This window comes from Bos taurus, chromosome 19 (assembly GCF_002263795.3).
Source record: "Bos taurus isolate L1 Dominette 01449 registration number 42190680 breed Hereford chromosome 19, ARS-UCD2.0, whole genome shotgun sequence".
NCBI lineage: Eukaryota > Metazoa > Chordata > Mammalia > Artiodactyla > Bovidae > Bos > Bos taurus.
In genome coordinates, this window is record NC_037346.1 from 62,546,645 (window position 1) to 62,569,400 (window position 22,756).

Consider the following 22,756-nt stretch of genomic DNA (forward strand, 5'->3'; position numbering starts at 1 on the left):
AGCAAAATATCCTTCACAACCTACAGCCCGCAGTAGGAATCTCCAGTAACAAAACATGGGCCATCAATAAAACAAAGTACAGTGCAACTACTTAAAAGGATTAAGCCGTGTTACTGATATAAAATCATCAGAATTATGTTTGAATTTAAAAAGCAAAATGAAACAGTATGTAGAGTATGATCTAGTATATTATTTGTATTTTTAAACTTTTAAAGAGAATACATATTAAATTTTTATCAATGATTACCTTGAAGAGTGATCAGGTGTTGTGAAAATAAATACTATTATTTAATTTTAAAATAAACATAACTCAAACAAAACTATTTCTTATTTTTACAACATGACCCAGCAACAGCGGAAGCATTTTTGGATGAGAACACACACAAGACACCTCAGGGTTGTCCGACCTGGGTGTGCAAGGGTCTGCGGAATTTCAAAACGGAAAAGCCGCCACCCTCGCGCCCACAGTAAGCATCTGAGAAAAGGGACTTCGGCCAGTGGGCCTTAGACCATCCTTCTCAAGGATGACGAAACGCATCACAGCGTAGCTGTGCATTTAAGCATACAGAAAAGTCCAAGGTAGAAAACTATCTTTGGAAAACCAGCAAAAATAGTAAAGCAGTAGGATTGACAGTTTCTTGTTTTTAACTCTTTTTTTTCAAATGGACTTTTAAATTTATCCATCTATTCATGCACCATTCTAGAAAGACTGTGAGGTAGTTACACAAATATGATGAGGTTAAGGTAGATGGACAGAAAGTTGACATGAACGTGTAACAGTCAGAGACTAGGAGGACAGCACACAGAGGGAAGTGTCACGGAAGAGCGCAGCGCCTGGAGACAGGCTCTGGACGCTCCGCCCCACGGAGGCCGGAACTGGGGCGCCGGGGCTCCTGCAGAGAGGCAACGAGGCAGCTCATCAGGCAGAGCCACGTTAGGTTCCGCAGAGGGACGCACACGTGACTCAGGGAAATCGACAAAGCCTGAATATCTTTCTACTAATGATTAATATTTCCTATTTCAAAAAGTAAAATATTAAAAAAAACTGTGCCCTAAAACAGAAAAAAGCTTTTAAAAATCCATGCTCTGTATTTAAAATATAGTTAGTATCTTTATATTTACAAAGGCAGTCTAAACGGCCACTTTCCTCAGCATTCAAGTAGCTCCTAATTTCCTCTGCCTTTTTACATTCATTCTCATTTTTGCATATAATACATTCTTTACTTGTATCTTAAAATCACATACAATTTTCATAAGACTTCCAAGTATTAATTTTTATTTTAGAGGTTAAATTTTTTATGCTACTATACTTACAAAAATCCATCATTTCAATTTTACCCTGTCAGACATAGTTCATTACCCCATACAAATATCTGAATGCATATAAAGATAGAGATATGAGGATTTTTTTTTCCAGAATTACTTATATTAGTGAAAACTCAATCTCAATATCTAACAATAGGGATACGTCAAATTAACTGGGGATAATTCTATAATACAGACTATAATACAGCCATTAAAAATAAATGCTTGGACAGCAAGAAGGTCAAATCAGTGAATCCTAAAGGACATCAGCCCTGAATATTCACTGGAAGGACTGATGCTGAAGCTGAAATGCCAGTACTTTAGCCAACTGATGCCAACAGCCAAGTCACTGAAAAGATCCTGATGCTGGGAAGACTGAAGGCAAAAAGAGAAGCGGGTGAGGTGGTTGGACGGCATCACCGACTCAACTGACACGAACGTGAGCAAACTCCTGGAGAAAACGAGAGACAGAGAGGACTGGTGTGCTGCAGTCCACGGGGTCACAGAGAGTCAGACACCACTTAGCAGCTGAACAGCAGCAACCTCCTGGAGAAAGCCAGAGAGATAATTCACAGTATTGACTTGTAGCCAAGAATAGGCAGGAATGTGTTCTGATGTTACTAAATTTTACATGTACAGATGGATGTACCTCATGTTAAACACATATGAGAAATAAAAGAATGGACATCAAAAATAAAGAAAGAAATGCTTAGGAACAATGTTTAGTAGCGTAAAATACTCAAGTTATACAAAAACACTTAGGTTATATCATCTCAATTGTCTAAAGAAAAATAACATGTATTCTGTAGAATATGTTAAAAAAAGAATCAAAGTCAACACAATGCTACTTCTTCATTTCTATATATTAATTTCACAGGTGATTTATTTCCTTCTTTACATATGGCTGTATTCTACAAAATTTCTCCCCCCTCTGGGCAATTAAAAACCTTTGTTTTTCTTTATTTTATTATATTTTACAAAATTTATTTAATAAACACCCAAAATTATTTTATAATCACAGACACTTCTTTAAAAGAAACTTAAGTTCTCACACTGGAGCAACTCAGCCAGCACATACTCTTAAATATTTTAGGGGAAAAAAAAATGACCAAAACTTTCACCCAAAATAGCCAGAAACAACTACGTAACTACACAAGGGTTATTTTGGTCAAAGCGCACACCGGGTGCATTTTAAGATGCGCTGTCAGTCGATGTTTACATGCAAACTTCTCAGTGATCCCGCAAATATTTTTGCCAGTATACCAAAAAGAAAAACAAAAACATAAGGGCACAGAAAAAAAAAAAAGCCACACACATTTAGAAATGAATCTCTGGTGCAAAACAGGATACTTTTAAGTATCTTCTCTTTCAACACGTATGTGGCGAACATTGGTATGCTCAGCCCTAACCCAAAGTGTAACCATAAAGAATAAGAATACGGTGTCACAAAAGACCAGAAAAAATTTCAAAAAGACAGGAGGTAACTACTCTATGGTAAGCAGTCTGAACAGTAAAAGGGAAAATGGTTGGTAATGACTTGGAATGACGTGTAAAAACAACTGACAATTTCTTAAAAGGAAAGAAAAACTTTCAGAACAAGAATTTCAAAGAAGGTCCATCTGAAGGTAAGTACTGTCCTCAAAAAGTTTTCATGGAATGTAACATTTTTTATTTCAACAGGCTTTTTTAAAAGCACCAGCCGTGCACTAGGAAACAAAAGCCTGCATGCCCCGAATGGGAGCTCTAAGAGGACCTCTAAATTACTGAGGTCAGCAGCAGTCATTCCGGCAGGCTGAAATTTAAAGGGGTGGCGGAGGACTGGAAGGCTAGGATTGACATGCATACACCACTGACACCATGCATAAAACCGGTAGCTAATGAGAACCTGCTGCACAGCACAGGGACCTCGGCTCAGTGCTCTGCGGTGACCTAAATGGGGAGGAAATCCAAGAAGGAGGGGAGACGTGTATATGCATATCTGGGAGTCACTCTGCTGTACAGCAGAAACTAACACTCCCTCCAAAGGAGCTATGCTCCAATGTCAGTGAAAACAGAACGAAGACCTGCCTTTACCTGCACCAGGATTCTACATTTGCACCCACAACAGCCTCTTCCTACCAGGCGTCCGTTACTCTAACTAAGACCTGAAAACTCGTGTTACACAAAACGTGAAATCTGCATGCATAGATTAGATGCGCCAGAAACACCGCGATCCTACCTCTTTCTCATGCATGCGGGAGAGTAACTGGTCATCGTGCAGACTGCTGGATTTTCTCAGGCTGAATTTCGGAGTCATCTGTTGAATGAGGAAGAGCCATTCAATACTTTTTCAGGCCTGGTGTGGCCAGAAGTAAACTCTAAACTGCCTGACGGTCATGCCAAAATAACAGAAACACTGGAGGGAAAAAGGGATGCATTCACTTCCAAGTGATAGGATTAACAAGACTACTACGCTTCATAATGTGGACTGGCATCACTTTCTGTAAACAACTAAACAATTATTTTATTTTAAGACATCTGCCACAGGGAAAGCTCAGGGCAATTCTCACCTACCAGAGTAACTGGGATGGGCTTCTGTCTCAGGTATCGAGGGTTTTCTATCTGAAATTTTAAAATAAAGACATTAATATTTGAGTCTTAATTAAACTATAATGAAAATGTCTTCCATATGTCTTAATATTTAGCATGTTTCTTAGAATACATACTGCATGATATATTTCTAGTGGCCCACTAACAAATAAAACGTCAAGCGTAACTGCCTTTGCATACACAAGCACCCTCGAGTGATCCTCTCACAGCCAAGGCCCCGGCCTCCCCCTACTCCTGCTCACCTCACACTTCACCCCCAGGTCCTGAAGGACTCTCATCACCCGGACACGGCAGGTGTCCCGTGCCTCTCTACCTCTGCCCACCCGCCCCAGTCCCTGTAAGCACGCACCTAGCATCCTTCAAGTCTCAATTTTATCACTAAAGCCCCAAGCAGATTTGCAAATCTGAATGACATAAGCATATGAAGACATGCTTAAACTACTATGAAAATGTATGAAAAATGACTATGAAAAATGTAAAGTAATACCTCAAGAGATGGTATTTTACAGCCACCAGATAGGCATACATTAAAAATTTGACATACAGTTATAGAAAACATATTTATCAGTTACCAGGGGGTATGGGGGAAAAGGATAAATTAGGAGACCGGAATTGACAGATACACACCACTATATATAAAATATGTTGCTCACTTGATAAAGAACCCGCCTGCAATGCAGGAGACCCAGGTTTGGTTCCTGGATGGGAAAGATCTGCTGCACAAGGAAATGGCAACCCACTACAGTACTCTCACCTGGAGCATCCCATGGACAGTGGAGCCTGGCAGGCTACACAGACCATGGGGTCGCAAGAGTCAGACACGACTTAGCAGCTAAATCACATCAGATATATAAAATAGATAAATAATAATAACCTACGATATAGCACAGGGAATTCTCCTCAAGACTCTGTAATGACCAACGTGGGAAAAGAATTTTAAAAAGAGTGGACATATGTGTACGTGTAATTGATTCACTTTGCTATACAGCAGAAAGTAATACAACACTGCAAACCAACTAGACTCCAAGAAAAAAAATTTTAAATAAATCAGTTAAGTCAGTTGCTCAGTCACGTCCAACTCTTTGTGACCCCATGGACTACAGCACGCGAGGCTTCCCTGTCCATCACCAACTCCAGGAGCTTGCTCAAATTCATGCCCATCAATTGACGCCATCCAACCATCTCATCCCCTGTCATCCCCTTCTCCTCCCGCCTTCAATCTTTCCCAGCATCAGGGTCTTTTCAAATGAGTCAGTTCTTTGCATCAGATAGCCGAAGTATTGGAGCTTCAGCTTCAGCATCAGCCCTTCCAATATTCAGGACTGATTTCCTTGAGATTTGACTGACTTGATCTCCTTGCAGTCCACGGAAATCTCAAGAGTCTTCTCCAACACCACAGTTCAAAAACATCAATTCTTTGGCACTCAGCTTTCTTTATGGTCCAGCTCTCAAATCCATACATGACTACTGGAAAAACCATAGCCTTGACTAGACAGACCTTTGTTGGCAAAGTAATATCTCTGCTTTTTAACATGCTGTCTAGGTTGGTCATAGCTTTTCTTCCAAGGAGCAAGTGTCTTTTAATTTCATGATTGCAGTCACCATCCATAGTAATTTTGGAGCCCCCCAAAATAAAATCTGTCACTGTTCCCATTGTTTCCCCATCTATTTCCCATGAAGTGATGGGACCGGGTGCCATGATCTTAGTTTTCTGAATGTTGAGTTTTAAGCCAGTCTTTTCACTCTCCTCTTTCACTTTCATCAAGAGACTCTTGAGTTCCTCTTCACTTTCTGCCATCAGGGTGCTGTCATCTGTGTATCTGAGGTTATTGATATTTCTCCTGGCAATCTTGATTCCAGCTTGTGCTTCTTCTAGCCCGGAATTTCACATAATGTACTCTGCATATAAGCTAAATAAGCAGGGTGACAACACGCAGTCCTGATGTTTCCCAATCTGGAACCAGTCCGTTGTTCCATGACCAGTTCTAACTGTTGCTTCTTGACCTGCATACAGATTTCTCAGGAGGCAGGTCAGGTGGTCTGGCATTCACATATCTTTAAGAATTTTCCACAGTTTGTTGTGATCTACACAGTCAAAGGCTCTGGTATAGTCCATAAATGAGTTTTTAAATAAATAAATAAGTTTTAACAAATAAGTTAAAAAACAAAAATTAAAAATTTGATAATAGAAATGTTGCAAATGTGGGGCCTACTGTTGGGTGTATGACTTAGTACATTTACTTAGGGAAAACATTATTAAATAAAGACAATAATAAAGTCTACTTAAATATCATACCAGAGAAAGAGGCATAGTCTTTAGTAAACAACAAGGCACTATATATACACGGCTTTTTGAAAAACAGAGGCAGCCAATTTCCAGCGGGCAGCCAAGGACGCTCAACAAATATTTATTGTCTGAAGGTATATATATGAAAAGTAAGTAACCATTCTCTATTTTTGGAATGGAGAAAACCAGCAAAGAAAGTAAGTCCTTCAAAGACACAGGCACACAAAAGCCTAACTTATGAAGCAGGATTAAATACAGGGGGAAAATAGAGGAAGAGAAAAACAGAGCATCTCAAAGATGCTCAAGCTCTAATCAAGCTTAACATTGAAACCCAAAAGCCAAGAAAAGCATTTGTGACTTATTTTTACCCAGCTCTACATTTATAAGCAGGGTACAAAATACCGGTTTAGCTAATTACAATGTAGCCTTTCAACTATGCAGAAATAACTTCTATTTCATCTTCTTCATCTTTAAAAACCATTAAATACAGAAGTTAAGGACTCATCGCGTTATCATAAATTTCCTTTCTCAAGATGACAAAAAGGTCTATTCTAATATTTAAAAGCAACAGGGAATGCTGGAGACAAGCATAAATCTTCTGTTGTTCTTACTCATTTGCAGTACATTGTCTCATACCGACTCTTAACGTGTAATGAGAATTATTCATAGGAGAGCATGTTCTTGACTCTGTCTGAGGGAAATAAGCAATCTATTTTCTGATTTTATAACAGCAGCCAGATGTGCTTTGAAGCTGAATGTCCCCACTCTGTAATTCACAAGTAACAGGGACTTGCAGAAATCTGTAAACAGTCTCAACAGTGGTGTTTCATGCTCTTGCAGAAGGCTTCTTGTTCTCTCATAATAGCTCAAGAGAGAATACCACAATAAGCAATGTCCAAAATGGAAGATAAAAAGAGCTTATGTGAAACATTAAAGTCTAACAAAATATTATACAGACAGTAATGCCAAAAATAATTAAGTTCCAACAGCGTGAATAAATCACACGACAGAATGTTGCTTGTTTGAAAAACAAGTAGAATCACAATAATAAATAAATAGTAATTTAAACTAGACATGAAAACACATATCTGAATGCTCTCTAATGGAAACTGCCTTTGGGCGCTTTGTTTCGTCTTTTAGCAGAATTGTTCAGAGTTCTGTCAGCTTGTTTTTTCAAATTATTCAGGCTTTGGTCAAACTGACCTCCTTATACACTAATATTGATCAAAGAGAGATGTTCCAAGGTTTCAGAAAAACAGAAAGACATTTTATCTGGTATTTCAGCCATCCTAGAGGAAAGGGCATTCTAAGGCAATATATTACCAGCAGCACAAGCAGAATAACTGTTCTTACAGTCAGAGCGCCCATCAGAAGAACGGCCAGGCCTCTTTCTACAGCATGAAACGACTTCAGCAGCACAAGCAGAATAACTGTTCTTACAGTCAGAGCGCCCATCAGAAGAACGGCCAGGCCTCTTTCTACAGCATGAAACGACTTCAGCAGCACAGGCAGAATAACTGTTCTTACAGTCAGAGCGCCCATCAGAAGAACGGCCAGGCCTCTTTCTACAGCATGAAACGACTTCAGCAGCACAAGCAGAATAACTGTTCTTACAGTCAGAGCGCCCATCAGAAGAACGGCCAGGCCTCTTTCTACAGCATGAAACGAATTCAGCAGCACAAGCAGAATAACTGTTCTTACAGTCAGAGCGCCCATCAGAAGAACGGCCAGGCCTCTTTCTACAGCATGAAACGAATTCAGCAGCACAACCAGAATAACTGTTCTTACAGTCAGAGTGCCCATCAGAAGAACGGCCAGGCCTCTTTCTACAGCATGAAACGAATTCAGCAGCACAACCAGAATAACTGTTCTTACAGTCAGAGCGCCCATCAGAAGAACGGCCAGGCCTCTTTCTACAGCATGAAACGACTTCAGCAGCACAGGCAGAATAACTGTTCTTACAGTCAGAGCGCCCATCAGAAGAACGGCCAGGCCTCTTTCTACAGCATGAAACGACTTCAGCAGCACAACCAGAATAACTGTTCTTACAGTCAGAGCGCCCATCAGAAGAACGGCCAGGCCTCTTTCTACAGCATGAAACGACTTCAGCAGCACAACCAGAATAACTGTTCTTACAGTCAGAGCGCCCATCAGAAGAACGGCCAGGCCTCTTTCTACAGCATGAAACGACTTCAGCAGCACAAGCAGAATAACTGTTCTTACAGTCAGAGCGCCCATCAGAAGAACGGCCAGGCCTCTTTCTACAGCATGAAACGAATTCAGCAGCACAAGCAGAATAACTGTTCTTACAGTCAGAGCGCCCATCAGAAGAATGGCCAGGCCTCTTTCTACAGCATGAAACGACTTCAGCAGCACAGGCAGAATAACTGTTCTTACAGTCAGAGTGCCCATCAGAAGAACGGCCAGGCCTCTTTCTAGAGCATGAAACGACTTCAGCAGCACAACCAGAATAACTGTTCTTACAGTCAGAGCGCCCATCAGAAGAACGGCCAGGCCTCTTTCTACAGCATGAAACGACTTCAGCAGCACAGGCAGAATAACTGTTCTTACAGTCAGAGCGCCCATCAGAAGAACGGCCAGGCCTCTTTCTACAGCATGAAACGACTTCAGCAGCACAACCAGAATAACTGTTCTTACAGTCAGAGTGCCCATCAGAAGAACGGCCAGGCCTCTTTCTAGAGCATGAAACGAATTCAGCAGCACAGGCAGAATAACTGTTCTTACAGTCAGAGCGCCCATCAGAAGAACGGCCAGGCCTCTTTCTACAGCATGAAACGACTTCAGCAGCACAGGCAGAATAACTGTTCTTACAGTCAGAGTGCCCATCAGAAGAACGGCCAGGCCTCTTTCTAGAGCATGAAACGAATTCAGCAGCACAACCAGAATAACTGTTCTTACAGTCAGAGCGCCCATCAGAAGAACGGCCAGGCCTCTTTCTACAGCATGAAACGACTTCAGCAGCACAGGCAGAATAACTGTTCTTACAGTCAGAGCGCCCATCAGAAGAACGGCCAGGCCTCTTTCTACAGCATGAAACGAATTCAGCAGCACAACCAGAATAACTGTTCTTACAGTCAGAGTGCCCATCAGAAGAACGGCCAGGCCTCTTTCTAGAGCATGAAACGAATTCAGCAGCACAGGCAGAATAACTGTTCTTACAGTCAGAGCGCCCATCAGAAGAACGGCCAGGCCTCTTTCTACAGCATGAAACGAATTCAGTCACCAGCGTCACTTATGCTCCAAAATAACGCTCTTACTCAAAGTCAACATTTTAGAAATTCAAAAATGTTTTCCACAGAAAAAAATACAATACTACAAATTGGTTTACTCACATTTCAACATTTAATGAGCACAAATAAAATACAGATAAGAGACACCATCCACCGCCACAAGGAGAAGCAAACAAGCCAAAGGGCAGAATGGAAACAGATGCACCATCGTCTGATTTGGGGACAAAACCCTCGCAGTGCATCGGGAAGAGCAGAGGCTTCTCGGTAAACGAGAGCACAGGTGGGTGCACGTGAGGGCTACAGGTCCTCACTCCTACCTTACAGCACAGCCTGCAATCGCCTCCGGGTGGCGAGCAGTTCCAAGCAGAAAAAGTGAAACGGTACAGCTGCTAGAAGACGACGCGGGAGAACAGCTGCAGGAACTCAAGACAGCCAAACACCATACACAGACACAGAAAGCACTTTTTCATGAGGCAAAATCATGGGGAAATGAGCCGCATGAAAATTTAAAATTTCCGGGACGTGGACTTCCCTGGTGCTCCAGTGGCTAATACTGCGCTCCCAAAGCAGGGGCAGCGGTTCAATCCCTGGTCAGGGAACTAGATCCCACATGCTGCAACTGAGAGCTCACAAGCCTGAGCCAAAACTCAGAGCCCTGTGCAGCCAAGTGAATAAGTAAAAATTAAAAAAAAATTTTTTAATTCCTGTTCATCAAAGACACCAGTAAGATAATGGAGGAAAGCAACAAAGTGGAAGAAACTGTTTACCATACTAAATTCCGGAGGACTCATCCAGAACAGATACAAAGCTCGTACATATTGACAAGAAAAAGGCAGAGGGCCCAACAGGGGAGCGTGCCGAGTCCCCAGTTAGCCCTGCGCCCGGAGAGGCTCCCCAAGCCATGCTGGAGGCACCATCAACGTACTAAGAGGGACCGAACTTTACCAGACCAACCTAGACAGCATATTCAAAAGCAGAGACATTACTTTGCCAACAAGGTCCGTCTAGTCAAGGCTCTGGTTTTTCCTGTGGTCATGTACGGATGCTAGAGTTGGACTGTGAAGAAAGCTGAGCACCAAAGAATTGATGCTTTTGAACTGTGGTGTTGGAGAAGACTCCTGAGAGCCCCTTGGACTGCAAGGAGATCCAACCAGTCCATTCTGAAGGAGATCAGCCCTGGGTGTTCTTTGGAAGGAATGATGCTAAAGCTGAAACTCCAATACTTTGGCCACCTCATGCGAAGAGTTGACTCATTGGAAAAGACTCTGATGCTGGGAGGGATTGGGGGCAGGAGGAGAAGGGGACGACAGAGGATGAGATGGCTGGATGGCATCACTGACTCGATGGACGTGAGTCTGAGTGAACTCTGGGAGTTGGTGATGGACAGGGAGGCCTGGTGTGCTGCGATTTATGGGGTCGCAGAGAGTCGGACCCGACTGAGCGACTGGACTGAACTTTGTCAGCCATCAGGAAAACACACTGAGCGACTGGCCTGGACTGGACTTTGTCAGCCATCAGGAAAATGCACTTTCAGTCCACACGTGCAGTGTCACTAGCCGCCGCAGAGAGCGGCTCAGTTGCATACTTTAAAGAAAAACTGTTAATAACTGGCACCTCCAGGAGCCGGAGAGAAAGCGACGGGCGGGCGCAGCACACACCGTATCAGAGGAGGATGTGCACGGGCGCCGTCAGACCCCACGGCGTTCCCGTTCGCAGCACCGCACACACTGTCACCACGAGCCCAACCTCGTGGAGCCCACGCGCTCTCTTCCCCACCCCGCAGCCCCACTCCTCCACCTGGACTCCCCAGCGGGTCAGCTCGGCACACTTCCCCCGGCCTCCACGCTCCTTGCCCAGGGTTCCGGGCCTTGCAGGTGCCCCTGGCGCTGGACAGGAGGTCCCACCAGGGGCCCTGCCCTCCAGGGGCGCCACCGGACTAGGGGTGCTGTCCACCCTCCTGCTGACCATCCTGTCCTGCGAGGTCCCCAGGACATGAGTTCTCCAGAACAGAACAGAATGTTCCCTTGCCCATTCTGCAGAGAGCTGACCTAAGGGGTCACCTAAAGTGTACCCACTGTTTGCTCCTGGTGGAAGCAAGCCTCCACAGTCAGCAAAGAGTCCCGGGTGGGGACGGGCTGGGGGCAGTGACCCATGCAAGGCCCAAGAGAAGCTCCTCCTCCAGACCCCCCGGTCCTCCTCAGGAAAAAAAAAAGTTTATATAAAGACTGTCATGAATGAAATGTATATAAGACGGGTTAACAAAGCAAAAAAGCTCCCCCAAAGCTAAAGGTTAAAAAGGCTAAAGAGTAATAATAATAAAAAATAATAATACAGGAGGGAAATTTAACAGCTAGGTTTAGGAAGTAAATCTCTACTTTTCACAGGGAAAATATTAAAACACTCCTGGGAAAAGAAAGAATATAACTAGGGGAAATGTATTTTTTCAACAAAAACTAGAAAATCCAAAATCTGGAACTTCTAATGCGTCAGAAAATAGGTGTTGACAGGCATGCCAGCAACATTAAAAAAATGTGCCCTTAGTATAGACCACAAAAATTAACTAGCTATTCACTGATCATTCAGAGGAAGAAAGAAATAAAAGTCCATCACACATTCTCATACAAAACTAAAATCAAAGCAAAATCTAAGCTTTTTAATACACTGGATATTTAAATTATTCTACTGTGATCAAGAGACATAGTTGAACCTGATTAATGCAGCCATTTTATAAATACATAAGAATGCAGGACTTTATTTCACAGTTAGTGCATTCTTTGAACAATAAAAATGTGAAACAAATTCCCAGGTGGCCCTAGGTTTAAGGCAGTACCTCAAAATATTTTAGATTTTTTATCTTAATTTTATTATACAAATGAAAAGTTTAATCCTCTGAACAGTTAAATATTCATGAAAAGTACTGTCTGTGCCACGAAACGCACATCAGAAGTTCCGAACGGCCCAGGGCAGAGGCCCTTTCAGAAGGACGTCACAGAATGTCCTTCTCTGATTCTGCTCTCCAAGGCCTCCTCGCTCCTCTCCCGCACCAGTAACACAGGACTCGTTCCAGGGGCAGCTTTCCGACCCCATCAAAGTTGGAAATGGTTTTCTTTTGACCCATTCTCCTCTGGTTATCAATGCTACTTCTCTCTTCTTCATTAACATACCTCCAAATGACCCACTCAAATCCCTTCGTGTCCCCCCACCTCTGACCCTCTGACGGTGGCCACTGAGTCCCGGTTTGAAGTCTTTAAAGACAGAGCTGTTCCAGGCTCTGGGTGCAGCCACCACGTCCAGCCTGTGGCTGCAAAACAAGACTGCAGCCCTGGAGACCACAGAGGTGAAAACTTGAACTTCCCCGATTACTCTCCAAACGCTAGCAGTCTACGATAAAACGGTGAAACCCTTGAAATGATTCCCCCGTCAGACAGCCAAGTAGCTGACAGTAAGCCAACCTTCCATTTCCCTGGAACCAAAGCTTTAGATGCCCTCCTGTTCGGCCTGCCAGTGAGTCACCAAGCATTCTTTATTCTCTTTGAAATGTTTTCCTTTTCCATCTCTTCCATGCTTGGAGTCACAGCAAGGTGGAGCCCCCACACCTGACTGCTCCCTTCTCCATTTCGCTACACATCCAGCACAGCCTTCGTACCACCACCTGCTCAGCCTCCCCAAAGCACTGCCTCCATCAAAGACCATTATTAGCAAGAAGGGTTTCAGGGTTTTTACAAAAATGACAGTCCCTGATGTAGGCGAAGAAGTAAAAAATGAACAGTCCTATAGACTTCTGGTTGGAAAATAGATTGGTGTACACCTCATGGAGGGCAATGCTCCAAGACCTAACATAACCTAAGAAAGCAACCAAATAGGAACAAAAGGATTCTTTCAAGGAATTCTGTTGCAGTTGTTACTTATATTAGCAATAAACTGGAAGCAACCTACATGTCCAAAATATCAGAATGCTTAAGTAAGTTATGAACTACCCACTCAGAAGAAAAGTGAGTGCTACCATTAATAGTGGTGCTGATAGAACTACTGTAGACTTATCCCAAACTTAAAGCAGCACGTAATAACATGGCATGTATAATATGGCCCCGATTTTGTTTAATGTCTAATTTTATAAGTACATGCAGAAGAAAATGAGGGAAAGACATACAACAAAATGTTAATCATCTCTCAGCATATCTGACTTTCTGCATTTTTCAAATTACAAATTATTTTTATAATAATAAAGTTGGGTTTTAAAAATTGATTAAACCCCTTTTCACTTCCTGAAAGCATTAACCAGCCTGTGTGTAAAGTGGAAATGGACTAACCTCAGAGCTCACGACCATCTCAAATCTAAAAGCTCAACTCCTGCTCTGGCATGCAAGCTCCAACGGGCCCCAGCCTGGCAGCCCTGCCCACCTGCCCGAGTGCCGCTCGTCCCGCCTTTCTTCATGCCTCCTTCGGCCTTAAGTTCCTGGCCCTTTCCCTCTACCCTCCAAGCACGCTGGCACCCCAACCTCTGCAAATGAAAACTGCTGTTTGCGACGGTGGTTCACGCCTGAAGTCTGCCAGAGAGCTTTTTCACGCATGTGGCCTTCAGTATTCTACTTTCTGGGTAACTCATTCTGGTATTCGATCACATACTGTCTGAAACTGTATTCAACTGTTTCATGTGCGGATCTCGTCTCACCAACAAGAAAGCCAGCTTGTCGAGCACAGGGACCGTTCACGCTTCTCTTTCCTGTTCCCCAAGCCCTTCCCAGCGCTCACCCAGGACTAAATGTCTAACACTGGTAAGAGTCACTGTTTAGAATTAAATTAGTTCAGATGTTTCCAAACACAAAATGATTCTGCCACATCAACATACATTCATAAAGCAAATGTTTTTTTACCCCAAGATTCCAACTATTAAGGCGAGTTCCCATGTCGCTGTCATCCAAAGAAAGAGTAGATTTTTTCAAATGAATATCCTGAAACACAAAAAAGAAAAAGAAAAACAGAATGAAAACAAAAGACAGAATGGAGGAAAGAAGGAAGGAGGGAAGAAATAACAGAGGAAAGAAGGTAGGAAGGGCAGAGGGGAGAGAGGGAGAAAACAGGCCAAATACGTGTCGTTCAGAGTAGTGAGTGTCTGCGTGCGTTTTGGTTAATGCTGTACCACCCTTAGAGGAAAGGACTCCAAGGAGAGGAGGCTACAGCTGAGCTAGTTCTCAGTTCCAAGGGATGACTGTTTATTGCAGCTGCTTAAGGCTATGAGACTGCTTCACAATATACTCACATTAACTACATTTCAAAAAATGCAAAAGAATATTTTAAAAAATAATCCAGACTCTAAGTTCTTTTACAAAAAGTTTTAATTGTGGTGTACCACAGTAGTTTTAAAGGCGGAAAGGGGAACACTTGAAAAGACGAATTACTTACTCTCATTAAAATGAGCAGGGAAGTTTGGGTTGATGTCCAAGAAGCTCTTTGTTCTTAAATTATTTCTCATTATACACCGAACATAAAGAGAAATAAGCCTTGGATTCACATCATGAAAACGTAATCATGGTAATTCTTAACTTCCTTTAAAAATTAAAACTCCATGCTCTTTTCCCTGCTGTATAATTTTTTATATTCCATATTTATCAAATCAGATTAAAATCATAATTAACTGAGGAAAGCCAAAGATCTGTGTCTAGAAATGGACAATGATCTGAAAGCCCAAAAACTTAGGAAGGTAACTCGGTATAAAATAATAATGTATATTTTAGAGTACAGCTAAAAAATTTATTTTATTTAAATTTAGTTTGTTGGTATAGCACTTTCATGCTTTTAGAAAACCTTGTGCATATGTACCAAGTCACTCCAGTCGTGTCTAGCTCTTCACAACCCTATGGACTGTAAGCCTGCCAAGCTCCTCTATCCATGGGTTCTCCAGTCAAGAATACTGGAGTGGGTTACCATTTCCTTCTCCAGAGGAGCTTCTCAGTCCAGGGGTCCAGCCAGTGTCTCTTGCATCTCCTGCGCTGGCAGGTGGCTTCGTTACCACTAGCTCCACCTGGGAAGCTCCTAGAAAACCTCACTGCTGCTGCTGCTGCGTCGCTTCAGTCGTGTCCGACTCTGTGCGACCCCACAGACGGCAGCCCACCAGGCTCCTCTGTCCCTGGGATTCTCCGGGCAAGGACACTGGAGTGGGGTGCCATTCCCTTCTCCGGAAAACCTCATTACTCACAAATAAATCTATCTATGGTCATTTATATTATCTGAAGTAATGAAAAATACACGAAAATGTTCTTCATATTTTACTAATTTGAAATCTAGAAATTAACTAGAAACTAATTTAGAAACTAATTAAAAATTTACAAATTTCTATTGAACAAAATGTTGGGTTTACTATTTACACTGTATTAAAATTCATTATTGCTTCTACAGTTGGTCCCTTGCTTTTTGAATGTTTGTGTGTGTGAATGAGAATATCTTTTAAAATGTACCTCCCTTGTTTATTTTTAATAAATATGATGATTAATAATAAACTCACAAATATTTAAAATGTGTTCCTCTTTATATCAAGAGGCTTATTAAAGTTCCAAACTGGAATTCCCCATCACTGAGAAAACGGAAGGAATTATGTGTAGAGCAAACGTGCTAAAAAACTCACGCATCACGCATGGCTTGCTTGTAACTAAAAGGCTGTAACCCAAGACAAGCCAGGACTGTGCAAGGATGGAGGCAAGCAGGCAACAGCCTTCTCTTCACGAAGCTCCCTAGCTCCATGTTCAAACAGTATCGATGCAGAGTCTAACATGCAAGAGAGGTATTCATATTTCAGGAGGTGAACGGTCCACCTTCACCAGAAAGGAAGTGTCCCCTACTTCACTACAAACCAGTCCCGTTTCTTAAGTTTATGACCACTGTGTGTCTAGTCATTTTTATATATACACAGAGAAAAGGGGGATAACCAAACAATGAAGTTTTTCAAAGTTATTTTTCAGTACCCAGGAACAATGGCAGACTCATAGACACGATGCTTCAGAATGGCAGGGAAAGCAGGAGGAGCACGGCAATGTACCCAACACGTCCCTCTCCCTGAGCTCAGGACACCCACCAAAACCGTCAGACTGCTTACTGTCTGTCAGGAATCACAGGAATTTAACAACACGAAACTAAAAATGTGCGGAGGTATTTTAAAACAAGAAGAAAACAAACAGAAAAGCAGGAGTGAAATCTGATCTTACACAGTCCTGTGGGGTGAGGATCTGTCCATCTTCCCTGTGGGTTGGACTTGTAGACTGGGATCTGGGTTGGAACTTCGCAGTGCACTGCTCCCTATTAAGAGATCACAACAGCCACAGTCAGAACTGGGGGAGGTCAGAGGACACGAGGGCATTGAAACCTAGGACTCCCATGTGTTTTTTTCTTTTGGAAATGAGATGGTTGTTTATATTGACAGTGATATTTCAATAGCAAAGGAAAAAGAAATACAGATAATAACCACTTGTATCTCACATTTTACTTCAATTAGGTCACACAACAAATAAAATGTCACCTAAACGTCACATGCTTTCTTACAAACAAATGCTATTGTCAAGTGGGAGTATAATAAACCACAGGTATTTCCCCTTTTTCTAAGAGTAGGAAGAGACGATTTAAAGCGCACCCTCTCAGAGGAGATCACACTTTAAAAGGCTGGCAAGTTTCGTTGGATTCATGTTTCACATTAAGATGAAGTCTTAAAACACACAAAATAACAAACTTTCATGCAGCTGAAAGTCTGAAAATTCAAAACCATGTCAGAAACCACAGATTAATCAAAGTCCTAAATTTTAAAATATGCCATGTTAATTCAGGTAAAATATGATAAGCACAGCATAAACAGGAAAATGGTTTAAGCTTCCAGATGAATTTGAACAAAAAAGATTTTCCTCCAATATAAAATATACCAAATATACAAAATGCCATTCTCCGTATTCTACTTTAGTCTGAAGTCTCCCATATATTTTTATTCCAGCTACTGCAGTGAAAGCTCCATGATGACAAATAACTGTTCTCTGAATGGCTCCTTCAGGAGACACAACATGAAAATGAACCATTGTTGAATGAATTAAGTCACTGACTTTCTACTTCTAGCCATATCAGGATTTCCCTCACAAGCTGTGGGTCATACTAAGTGTTTCCAAAAGACAGAGCTGTAGTTCAGAAAGACAAGGCTAACATGAATGTGGGTTTTGGTAGTTAACGCTGACAGAACAACATTCCTTAGACTAGTTACGAGGTAATTTAGAATGTCTGAAAAAAAGCTGTTTTAAAGTGAGCTGTGGATTTTTTATACCCTTAATCAATAGTCCAGATATCCAAACACTTAAGAATAAATTAGAAAAAGAAATACAGTGACATTTTGAGGATAATCTCATCAGTCAGTGTGCCTGAGCTGATAAGAAGCTCTTCAAACTTAGTATGTGGGAGAGACACCTGCTACATCACACCAGGTGGTGGCTGCACTTTAAGAACAGATTAAACAATCATAAAAAGAGCTCTGCTAAAAAATTGAAAAAAATGCTTAAATATTAAAAGTAATTCTTCTCACAGAAAATATTAATGAAAAAGAGGACTGAAACATTCATCTATTTATTACACAGGGCGCATACATAAACCAGCACGTCCTCTCCAGTCGCGGGCAGCCGTCCTGAACCAACCCAGCTCTCTCCCTCTCAGCGAACTTGCCAGGGGAGCCACGGCGTCCTTGTCCTGCCCTGCCCTGCCCTGCCCCTTCCTGTCACCCTGTAGGTGCTGAGCGTGAAGTCAGCGGGAGCAGAGGAGCCCAGGCGGTCCCCACCCTGCCTCCTCTCCGTAAAGGTGCCGCGTGTGCTGGCTCCACGGAGCCCCTCCTCCCAGTCCCACCGGTGCTCCAGACGCTCCCGCACCGCCCACAGCCAAGCCGCCCCGAACATGCCCGGACTCTGAGCCGGAAGCTAGGCAGGCTTTTCTTCCTCTGCCCACCTCACACAGGCTCTGATCCCTGAGCTCTGTGTCCAGCCTTATCTATTTCTCTGTCATGTGCTTCCCTGCTCAATTTGGTGTGTACCATTAGTTTCCAAATCACAAGGGGAAACTCATCACCAATCTTCATCTCTAGTCCAACCTGTTCTGCTGGCCTCCAACCCTGCTACAAACACACACTTAACAGCCCTCCTTCCAAGACCGAGTGCATTCCGTGTCCCCAGCACAGGCCAAGTGAAGCAGAGACAGCCCAAGTCAGCTCCCTGCAGAGGCCGCTGAGCCAAACACGACGGACGCCGGTGTCACTGCTGAAACACACACGGGGCACCAAGCACGGGGGCTCCATTCCTTGCTACAGATAATGACGCCGGATGGGAATACAACTGACTGCTGCTCTGAGCTGCAGCGGTCAGTGATGGGGCCAAGGTCACGGTGAACAGGGGACAGAGGGCAGGAGGCAGAGCTTCACCCCCCGTTATCCTGCATGAAGAGCAGCAGGTGCCGTCTGCCCCACAGACGAGCCGGTCCAGGTGCTCGCAGAGACCGCCCACAGCTGGCAGGGGGCGCGGTGGCAGAGGCGCCAGGGTTCCCGCGGTGGTGCCGGAAGAGGGAATGCTAACACTAACACAGAAAGCGAGATTTCCGCGTACTAGTGAGGGTCCCCGCCAGGAGAGCGCCACCTTACTCCTCTGAAGGGGTAAGACTACGGGAAATACAAAGCTCTTCCCTGTCGCTTCTTCCCAAGGCTAACGTTCTGTTAGTCACTCAGTCATGTCCAATTCTTTGCGACCCCATGGACTGTAGCCCGTCAGACTCTTCTGTCCATGGGAGTTCCCAGGCAAGAATACTGGAGTGGGTAGCCATTTCCTTCTCCAGGGGATCTTCCCGACCCAGGGATTGAACCCGGGTCTCCTGTATTGCAGGCGGATTCTTTACCATCTGAGCCACCAGGGAGAGGTAAAATATGTCAACGGAAATCCAGAAACATCCTCCCAGCACCTTTGTTGATTCCAGATACGACAGAATCACAGACTTGTCACTATAGATAACGAGGTAAGTAATGAGATGTAAGATTTAAAAGTCTAAAAAAGGTCTAATTGAATGTCCTTCTGCTAAAGAAACATAATATGCATAGAAAGTTTCTAAAAAGTCTTTTTAATTTGTTTTCAGTGTGATTCAAGTACACATTTCAGATAGAAAAGGAAATAAACAATCTGTGATCATAAAAATGTGCTTAAAAATGAAAAACGTGATTACCAAATTTTAAAAAACCCCAATGTAAGAGAATGACACATTAAATACAGCATAAAAATCAAACCAGCAACTTAGAAAACTAGTTCAAGAGATATTCTGAGAACACACAAAAAATAAAGGAATGAATATAATATGTGAAAACGTAAGAGATAAAGAAAATAAATTCAAAATACCTTACATCAAAATAATATGAATTCCAGAAGCCTTAAATATAAACAGAAACTAGGAAAATAGTAATTAAAGAAATAGCAATGACAATGCCAGTTAAAACTGCATTTTAACTGGAGAAGAGCCTAAAGGAATAACCTAGGACATCTCTTTTAGCTCAGACAAAAATGCAAAAAAAAAACCCCACCAAAAACGAAATGCCATGCTATCGCCAAAAAACACCACAAGTAAATGTTGCTGAGGATGCGGAAAAGAGGAAAACCTAATACCCTGTTGATGGCTATGTAAGTTGGTAGAGCCACTATTGAAAACTGTAAGGAAGTTTCTCAAACTAAAAATAGAACTACCATATGATCCAGCAATTTCACTTCTGGGTATATATGCAAAGATGAAAAACACTAATTCAAAAAGATACATGCATCCCAATGTTCATCAGTTCAGCTCAGTTCACTCACTCACTTCTGTTCAGGCGCTAAGTCGTGTCCAACTCTTTGCAACCCCATGAATTGCTGCACACCAGGCCTCCCTGTCCATCACCAACTCCCGGAGTTCACTCAAACTCACGTCCATCGAGTCGGTGATGCCGTCCAGCCATCTCATCCTCTGTCGTCCCCTTTCCCTCCTGCCCCCAATCCCTCCCAGCATCAGTCTTTTCCAATGAGTCAACTCTTCACATGAGGTGGCCAAAGTATTGGAGTTTCAGCTTTAGCATCATTCCTTCCAAAGAACACCCAGGGCTGATCTCCTTTAGAATGGACTGGTTGGATCTGCTTGCAGTCCAAGGGACTCTCAAGAGTCTTCTCCAACACCACAGTTCAAAAGCATCAATTCTTTGGTGCTCAGCCTTCTTCACAGTCCAACTCTCGCATCTATACATGACCACTGGAAAACCATAGCCTTGACTAGATGGACCTTTGTTGGCAAAGTAATGTCTTTGCTTCTCAATATGCTATCTAGGTTGGTCATAACGTTTCTCCCAAGGAGTAAGCATATTTTAATTTCATGGCTGCAGTCATCATCTGCAGTGATTTTGGAGCCCCCTAAAAATAAAATCTGACACTGTTTCCACTGTTTCCCCATCTATTTCCATGAAGTGATAGGACCGGATGCCATGATCTTTGTTTTCTGAATGTTGAGCTTTAAGCCAACTTTTTCACTCTCCTCTTTCATTTTCATCAAGAGGCTTTTTAGTTCCTCTTCACTTTCTGCCATAAGGGTGGTGTCATCTCCATATCTGAGGTTATTGATATTTCTCCCAGTAATCTTGATTCCAGCTTGTGCTTCTTCCAGCTCAGCGTTTCTCATGTACTCTGCACAGAAGTTAAATAAGCAGGGTGACAATATACAGCCTTGACGTACTCCTTTTCCTATTTGGAACCAGTCTGTTGCTCCATGTCCAGTTCTAAGTGTTGCTTCCTGACCTGCATACAGATTTCTCAAGAGGCAGGTCAGGTGGTCTGGTATTCCCATCTCTTTCAGAATTTTCCACAGTTTATTGTGATCCACACAGTTCAAGGCTTTGGCATAGTCAAGAAAGCAGAAATAGATGTTTTTCTGGAACTCTCTTGCTTTTTCCATGATCCAGCAGATGTTGCCAATTTGACCTCTGGTTCCTCTGCCTTTTCTAAAACCAGCTTGAACATCAGGAAGTTCACGGTTCACGTATTGCTTGGCGAATTTTGAGCATTACTTTACTAGCGTGTGAGATGAGTGCAGTTGTACGGTAGTTTGAGCATTCTTTGGCATTACCTTTCTTTGGGATTGGAATGAAAACTGAACCTTTTTCAGTCCTGTGGCCACTGCTGAGTTTTCCAAATTTGCTGGCATATTGAGTGCAGCACTTTCACAGCATCATCTTTCAGGATTTGAAATAGCTCCACTGGAATTCCATCACCTCCACTAGCTTTGTTCGTAGTGATGCTTTCTAAGGCCCACTTGACTTCACATTCCAGGATGTTTGGCTCTAGGTGAATGATCACACCATCGTGATTATCTTGATCATGAAGATCTTTTTTGCACAGTTCTTCTGTGTATTCTTGCCACCTCTTCTTAGTATCTTCTGCTTCCGTTAGGTCCATACCATTTCTGTCCTTTATCGAGCCCATCTTTGCATGAAATGTTCCCTTGGTATCTCTAACTTCTTTGAAGAGATCTCTAGTCGTTCCCATTCTGTTGTTTTCCTCTATTTTCTTTGCATTGATCACTGAGGAAGGCTTTCTTATCTCTTCTTGCTATTCTTTGGAACTCTGCATTCAGATGCTTATATCTTCCCTTTTCTCCTTTGCTTTTCGCTTCTCTTCTTTTCACAGCTATTTGTAAGGCCTCCCCAGGCAGCCATTTTGCTTTTTTGCATTTCTTTTCCACGGGGATGGTCTTGATCTCTGTCTCCTGTACAATGTCATGAACCTCAGTCCATAGTTCATCAGGCACTCTATCTATCAGATCTAGGCCCTTAAATCTATTTCTTACTTCCACTGTATAATCATAAGGGATTTGATTTAGGTCATACCTGAATGGTCTAGTGGTTTTCCCTACTTTCTTCAATTTAAGTCTGAATTTGGCAATAAGGAGCTCATGATCTGAGCCACAGTCAGCTCCCGGTCTTGTTTTTGCTGACTGTATAGAGCTTCTCCATCTTTGGCTGCAAAGAATATAATCAACCTGATTTTGGTGTTGACCATCTGGTGATGTCCATGTGTAGGGTCTTCTCTTATGTTGTTGGAAGAGGGTGTTTGCTATGACCAGTGTGTTCTCTTGGCAAAATTCTATTAGCCTTTGCCCTGCTTCATTCTGTATTCCAAGGCCAAATTTGCCTGTTACTCCAGGTGTTTCTTGACTTCCTACTTTTGCATTCCAGTCCCCTATAATGAAAAGGACATCTTTTTTGGGTGTTAGTTCACTCACTCAGTTGTGTCCAACTCTGCGACCCCTTGGACTGCAG

At 42.8% G+C, this 22,756-nt stretch overlaps 1 protein-coding gene across 9 annotated transcripts in view; it reads right to left on the reverse strand.

Moving 5' to 3' along the window:
- CEP112 (centrosomal protein 112) overlaps positions 1-22,756 on the reverse strand; it is a 320,619-nt gene that overhangs the window by 266,602 nt on the left and 31,261 nt on the right. For 8 of the 9 annotated variants that reach the window (XM_024981122.2, XM_059878648.1, XM_059878649.1 and 5 more), the window contains 4 exons: positions 16,632-16,722; positions 14,307-14,384; positions 3,859-3,906; positions 3,524-3,601 (listed from right to left, as the gene is read on the reverse strand). In XM_024981122.2, coding sequence (XP_024836890.1) covers positions 3,524-3,601; positions 3,859-3,906; positions 14,307-14,384; positions 16,632-16,722 — 295 coding nt within the window. The remainder of the gene's footprint in view (positions 1-3,523; positions 3,602-3,858; positions 3,907-14,306; positions 14,385-16,631; positions 16,723-22,756) is intronic. The other variant, XM_059878651.1, reaches the window with a different exon arrangement.